Source organism: Prosopis cineraria, unplaced genomic scaffold, assembly GCF_029017545.1.
Source record: "Prosopis cineraria cultivar Desert tree isolate PC_DT_omini unplaced genomic scaffold, ASM2901754v1 PC6, whole genome shotgun sequence".
Lineage (NCBI taxonomy): Eukaryota > Viridiplantae > Streptophyta > Magnoliopsida > Fabales > Fabaceae > Prosopis > Prosopis cineraria.
In genome coordinates, this window is record NW_026555337.1 from 10480116 (window position 1) to 10486855 (window position 6740).

The 6740-nt window shown below is 35.5% G+C and overlaps 1 protein-coding gene across 2 annotated transcripts; it reads left to right on the top strand.

Annotated features, from left to right (window-relative positions):
- The first annotated feature begins 1217 nt into the window (after nt 1–1217).
- LOC129312644 (protein VTE6, chloroplastic-like) lies at nt 1218–6087 on the top strand. 2 transcript variants are annotated; one of them, XM_054955320.1, is made up of 5 exons: nt 1218–1733; nt 1908–2161; nt 3068–3191; nt 5045–5153; nt 5625–6087. In XM_054955320.1, the coding sequence occupies exons 1-5, from the start codon at nt 1335–1337 to the stop codon at nt 5633–5635; spliced, it is 897 nt and encodes a 298-aa protein (XP_054811295.1). In that variant the 5' UTR covers nt 1218–1334; the 3' UTR covers nt 5636–6087. The 2 variants fall into 2 exon arrangements, with proteins under 2 accessions (XP_054811295.1, XP_054811294.1); XM_054955319.1 differs by having other exon boundaries at nt 1219–1733; nt 5045–5149.
- The last annotated feature ends 653 nt before the right edge of the window (nt 6088–6740 follow it).

Sequence of the window (6740 nt, forward strand, 5' to 3'; positions counted from 1 at the left end):
TAATTTTTTTTCCATAATTTCCAGGCACAAAATTTTTTTGGACTAGGGCTAATTTATTATAAGGACAAAATTATATTTAATGTTCAATATTATACTAGGAATGAATGCATTTTTCTGCTGTTTTATTTTTTTTTTGGTAAAATTTTTTCTTCGTTGTTTTAGAGTGTATTTGGTTAGAGGAGAGGGAGGGAAGGGAAGGGCTCTCCTCCCCTCCCCTCCCCTCCTTTGGTTAGGAGGAGGAGAGGGTTAAAATTTCCCCTCCCTTTCCCTCCAAAGCCTCTCCTCCCTTTAAACCAAACAGGTCCTAATGTTTTTATTGAGAAGTAGAATAGACATTAGATTCCATGAAATTTGAGATAAATTACAATACCAATGAGTTGTAGATAACAAAGCTCTGGAATATTTTATATAGATATCCCAACCGTTAAAAAATATAAGAAATCTTTTTATGAGCTGAATGTCAAAAAATATAAGCATATTTAATAATTCAAGGTGTAATCATTATTTTTTTAAAATGCCTCTATTGAATAATTACTTTATATTTATTTTAGAGTGAAACATTCAATTACAGAGGGATAAATATAAAAATATAGTATTAGTTTGAAGATAAATAATTATTTTATTAAGGGTAGAATTTAATTAAAAATGTTTTATATTTTTTTAATAGGGTAGTACTCAAATTTTGTCAAAATATTTTTTTTTGTAATTATAAGGAGTCTGTTAATGATAAAAAATATCTCCCAAAGAAGAGTTATGAATAGAGGGAGAGGGGTTTCTTTTTTTTCCTTCCATTTTCCTCCATTTCTCCTATCCCCATCATTTATTAATTTTATTATTTAATAAATAATTTGAATGGTAAAAATAGGGAAAATGAAGGAAAAAAAAAAAGGAGATCTCCCATGAACAGACTTTATAGAATGCATAGACTTCACAAGTGTGCAGCATTCTCCACAATTTTATTAAAAGAATTTAGATGCCAGAAGAGAAATGCATCATCATTCATCATCGGTATATATAATCATGGGGACGTGTGTTATAAATTTTATATTTTCTATTAATGTTGATTATATTTGTTGCCAAAATTTTTAATATTGATATATTGAAATAGATATTTATTGATGATATTGATGCTTTTGTTTTTGGGGTATTAGATGATATTGATATTTATAAGTTGACAAACTTCCAAGATTCAAAGATGCTATGAACCTGGAAGGTATGAAACTTGAAAGTCAAATCCTTTTCCATGCACTCATTAACACCAGTCTCCTCCCCCCCAATATCTTCTCTCACGTCTACTTCAAAATTCACATTCAGGCTTGTCGCACATCCTAACTATGAACATTATGGCCGATTCAGCCCTACGCATCACCTTCCCTTCCTCGTTTCACATAACACTTCGTCGTTCTTCATACCCAATTCTTCCTTCTCTCTCCCCAAAACCCCCAATTCTCAATCCTCGTCTTCACTCTGCTTCTCTAAGACTCAAAAAGTCGACTTGTCGTGTGAGCAGTGTTCAAGAAGCTGTTGGAAGTGCAATTAGTCTCATACAATCGTCTCCTCCAACGTGGCAATCTGCTCTTGCGAGCAATCTCCTAATCTTCCTTTTGGGTTCTCCCATTTTGGTTGCTGGGCTGTCTCTCTCTGGTATTGGTGCTGCTCTTTTTCTCGGAACACTCACTTGGCGCGCTTTTGGCCCTTCTGGGTTCCTTCTCGTTTCTGTCTATTTCATCATTGTAAGCCCAATTTTTCTTTTTCTTTTGGCTCTCTCTTTGTTATCTGACCTGAAAATACTGACGCCTTTGTGAGTCAGACTGGTTCTTCATTGAGTTCTATGCAAGAATTTATCTTTTTCTGTATATGGGGATTGAGACATTGTTCATTGGAGTTAATTGTTCTAGCTTTCTTAGGGTACAGCAGTTACAAAGGTCAAAATGGCTCAGAAAGAGGCCCAGGGGATTGCTGAGAAAAGAAAAGGACGAAGGGGTCCTGGTAGTGTCGTTGGATCCGGTGCAGCTGGCTGCGTTTGTTCTCTTCTCTCAATTTACGGATTTGGGGGAGAGGCATTTTCCCACCTTTGGCTACTTGGTTTTGTTGCCAGTTTTTGTACTAAGTTGGGTGATACTGTCTCAAGTGAGATAGGGAAGGCATATGGCAAAACAACGTAAGTAGTGAGCTCTGGTTCGGACCTGCCATTATCTACTGTCATCTGCAATTTGCCTATAGTTAGTTAGGTCTCAATTGAATGATTCTGAGTTCTTTGGATTTCAGCGCGTCTATATATTCTTTAATATTTTATTGGGCTAATTTTGCACTGATGACTTTTTGCTTAAATTAATCTCCTTTTCTCCTATCCTCTTATAATGCTATGAGGGGAAAGATGGCTTGTTGTAGGGTGGCTTGGGATGGTTTTTATGCCCGAATTTTCGAACTACTCCATATTGTGTAGTTTGGGATTTATATAATTTTTTTTCTTATTTTCTTTTTGAACCTTCTCCACTTACTTGCCCATTATTTTGAAAGGACTAACATCACAACGGTAATACAAAAAATCCCACCATTTAGGCCCACTTCACCCCATTAATGACAGGGTAAATTGTCTCCCTCATCCTGCTCTACCTGACCCATTAAACCACCTTTCTCCCCCCTACTTCTCTGTGTCCTACACAATTCGGATACTCACACTAGATAAGATGTGGCACTTCAAATTCTTATGGACAGTTGAAATTGTTTTGTATCCCCGTGACAATCCCTATGCTCCCTAGCTTTTTGTGAAGTGGATAGACTTTGTTGGTATGAATAAAATATAGTTACATGCAACTGATATAACATTGAGATGCCATGATATCTCTATTTTTTATAGTGAATGGACAATGTTGACTGCTCCCATCAATTACATGTATATTTAACTTGGTTTCCAGAATTGCTATTCATCTGAATTTTGGCTGGTGACTCCTGATTAGATGAGTTATTAAAATATGATATTTTATGTTTTACTTTCTTCCAAAGTTCCTTGGTCTTATGTTTCTTGTGAAATTCAGTTCTAACAATTGCACTGCATAATGTCCAGTTACCTAGTTACGACATTTAAGATAGTTCCAAGAGGAACAGAAGGGGCCGTGAGTGTTGAAGGAACTATTGCAGGAATTTTAGCATCTATAGTTCTTGCCTTTCTCAGTTATCTCTTGGGTAAGGTATGTCACAAGCTTCTAACTCTGCTTATGTTTATGGGATGGGGTTCTATGTGGCAAAAAGTTTCATCAGTTTCATTTTTTAAGTAAAGTTCCAGACAAAATTATTACTTTTGGGATTGAATTGTGTGCTTTCAAGTTTTGTGGTTTATTTTAGTTTTCCTACTTTAGATCTCTGATGTCATGATCACCTCTTCTAAACTTCTTTGACCAAAAAATGTCATTTCCATGTTTTAATTTTCATTATATTGCACACTTTTTTTTGAGCATATCTGCCACCATTTAGCCAACATTTGATGGTTGGTTGAGGAAAACCAGCTGGTTATTGGAGCAATGGTGGCAGTTGTGGAAATTAAACATTACGATCATCTGCACAAATCAAATAGGTAAATGTATTAGATAGTGCCATAGTAATGGTTGGCAGAAGTTAAGCAATTTATATGTTCTCAAATATAAGTTTTGAATGCATGAGACACCAAGAAGGTACTGTTACGTGATGGGTGCACATTAGGTTTCCTGGCTTGTTATTATTTTCTATGTTGTGTTCCTGCTTTAATACAACTGCAGTAATTTTTCAATACTTTTTGGAGTGGTGGTTACAATTTATTCTCTTATTATTTGCTTCATTAAAGATAGTGACCTCCACTCCCTTCTCTGAATGATGCAAGACCACCTTGGGTTACTGTTTCCATTATTATATAATTTCAAGACCAAAATGGATCTAAGATAAGATAATTTATTTACAGCGGAATGATAATGAAATAATGAATATTAATTACTCATTAGGAATAAATGTATAAATAAATAAAAATATAAAAAGAAATAATAATTATGGCAATTGGCACATACAATACAGCCAGTTGCTTCTCGCGGATTTTGATAACCAAACTTCTCCTTAGGAGGATAGATGGGGTGATTCAAGTGAGATCTAATATAGATCTAACTTTCTATTCACTCGTGGGATCTAAGCGGTCTGGGAAAATTTTTCCCATTTGTGTAGTCATATTGGGGATCTGAGCCAGATTAAATGATCTGTAGGAATACGATAGTGATGTAAAATGGATGCACGCATACTTCTTCTAGTGCAGACAGATGAGAATTTGTGGAGGAGAGGGAGAAAAAAAGAGGATGCAGAATAGAGATGGTGGAGGAAGGAAGAGACAGAATGTAGGAATGAAATTAGGCTGAGAAATGAAGGGGGAGATAAGACTAGAAAGGGGGGGAATTCTACAAAACTTGATGGGGATAGGAAGGAAGGGAGAAGAGACAGCAAATGAGGGAGAAAGAGAGTAGTTAAACCACATCAAAATCCATTTTCATTATCATCCAAGTCTGCCTTACATATGCTGCATGGTGGCTATTTATAGAAGCCATTGCTAAGATATCCTTCTTGTGAAGGAAACACCCTACTTGCAGCCCATTAAATACATGAAATGATTAAATAACCCACTTGCTAAATAAAGTAAAAACAGAAAGTAATAAAATATAAAAGCAAGATTGATTTCCTACTACGGGAGGTTTCTTCAAAATATATCAATTTTTCTATTTCATTAGATAGTCATTAAGTGCAACAAAGATGATAAACTGCTGAATTAAGCATGTTTTGTTGTGGAGAAGTTCATATTTTGTAAGTGTGGATGCATTTGGTTGAGTGCATGTGCCTGTTACTTGTTAGGAATTCTGGAAGCATTCTAACATTTATGCTGGAAATTGATTTAGCATTTGAGTAAGGCAAGGAAAGGACAAGTGTACCTCTTCCATGTTGGAAGGACATTTTGGCAACATTTTTAACATTTTGTGCTGGAATTTCGGTTTATCATTTCCTAATGACTTGTTATTCCTTTTTCATGAAACAGATTAACACTCGTGAAGCAGTTATATGTGTACTGGCTTCTCAAATTGCCAATCTTGGCGAGAGCTTCATAGGTGCTGTATTTCAAGGGAAGAAAGGATTTCAATGGGTAGGTTCGTAAAATTGTTCTTGGTTTGATGATATCTTCAGGATTGCCTAATGTACCTCTCCTGCCTCTTTTAGTTCTTGTGCTTTTAAGGTTGGAACCTGAAGGTAGGGTTTTGAGAAGTACTAAAATAATCAAATGTCAACCTATCAATGAGCTTTAACTCAGTATCACTGGAGTTGTTTCTAGGGCATAAGGTTTTGAGTTTGAATCCCAACCAAAGCCAAAATTAACTAATATTAAATGTCATCCTGAAACGTGGCTAAATTCAGTTGATATAGATGTAATTTATGATACCATTGCTCTGGTGCAAACCACAGTTTCAACTTTCAAACTCATTTCTTTTCTTCACCAAGTTGGAAAATGAAAGGTAGTCTGGAACTGGATAACATTCTTTTGTCAATTTGATGGTTGCTGGATTAAGTTCAACAGTTGACTTCTGTATCTGGTACTGTGTTCATTCTATCCTGTTCTGCAGCTCACCAATGATGTGGTCAATGTCATCAACATATCAACTGGCAGTATTGTGGCAATCTTATTGCAGCTAGCACTCCAGAAGTTCAATATGTAACTTTGCTGCAAGATTCTCAAGGATCTCAATCATCACAGTTTCTTTCTGGCCATCCTGCTAATTGCACTAGATCAGTGTTGATGAATAACACTTGCCATATAAAACTGACAAGTGTTGACACACCTGAGAGCTCATGTTTCTGAAATGGAGGTGCTTTCATAACGTGAAATCATGTGCCAGCTCAGTGTGGATGACAGCCACAGGCCCATAGCCATTTTTTGTTGATTGTTACCAGGTTTGATTCATTGACTTGATTGTAAGAATGACAATGGCTATGATAGTAGAACTCTGGTTCTTCCAATTGTAGATGTCAATTTTTTATTGTCAGGTTAATTTTAATATATATCTAGCAGATACCTTTGGGTGTTCATCTGGTTGAGATTCTTTTTTTATTAACAACCCGTTGGTTTAATTTCTCCACGCCCAAATCCTATTGATCTCACATCTAGTCTGTTTGGGTTGTCTTTTCTGTGGTATGAATTATCGTTCTCATGAAAAAGCTGACTAGATTTCATAGAAAATACTCAATAAATTTTCTTTCCCATATTTTTGATATCATACTAAATGCTTTTTTTTTTTTTTTAATAGCAAGGTCACACGATAAGGAGCGTGCAATAGCAGAGAGATTACCCTTTATATCAGAGAGTAATAACCCTTTATATTTCAGGCAAGGATCATTTGAGATTGTAATATCTACCCTATCATAGTCCACCTGATGGGCAAGCAAGTTGGTACAAGTATTCACTTTTTTTAAGATGTGATCAAAAGTGATGGTCTGATCTTGCACAGTGAGATTTCTGATCTTATCTAAAAAATGAAATGAGGGATGAATATGAGAGTGCTCGTGTTAAATGAGGATAATAGCTTTTAGGGAATCACAATAAGCTTTGGTCTTTGGAAGTTTTTCTTTCCATCAGAGATTAAGGCATTTGAGGATATCTTCTAATTCGGCTTCAATATTTGGATATATTTAGTAATAAACAGTTCATTCTTTATCATTCCATCCCATTTTCAACCATTCCA

What these genes read in the sequence shown, in the direction of transcription:
- LOC129312644 (XM_054955319.1), top strand. Translation starts at nt 1,335, where the DNA reads ATGAACATTATGGCCGATTCAGCCCTACGCATCACCTTCCCTTCCTCG. An exon ending in AAGGCATATGGCAAAACAAC is followed by an intron (nt 2,162 to 3,067) that starts GTAAGTAGTGAG and finishes CATAATGTCCAG; the next exon opens with TTACCTAGTTACGACATTTA. An exon ending in GGAAGAAAGGATTTCAATGG is followed by an intron (nt 5,150 to 5,624) that starts GTAGGTTCGTAA and finishes CCTGTTCTGCAG; the next exon opens with CTCACCAATGATGTGGTCAA.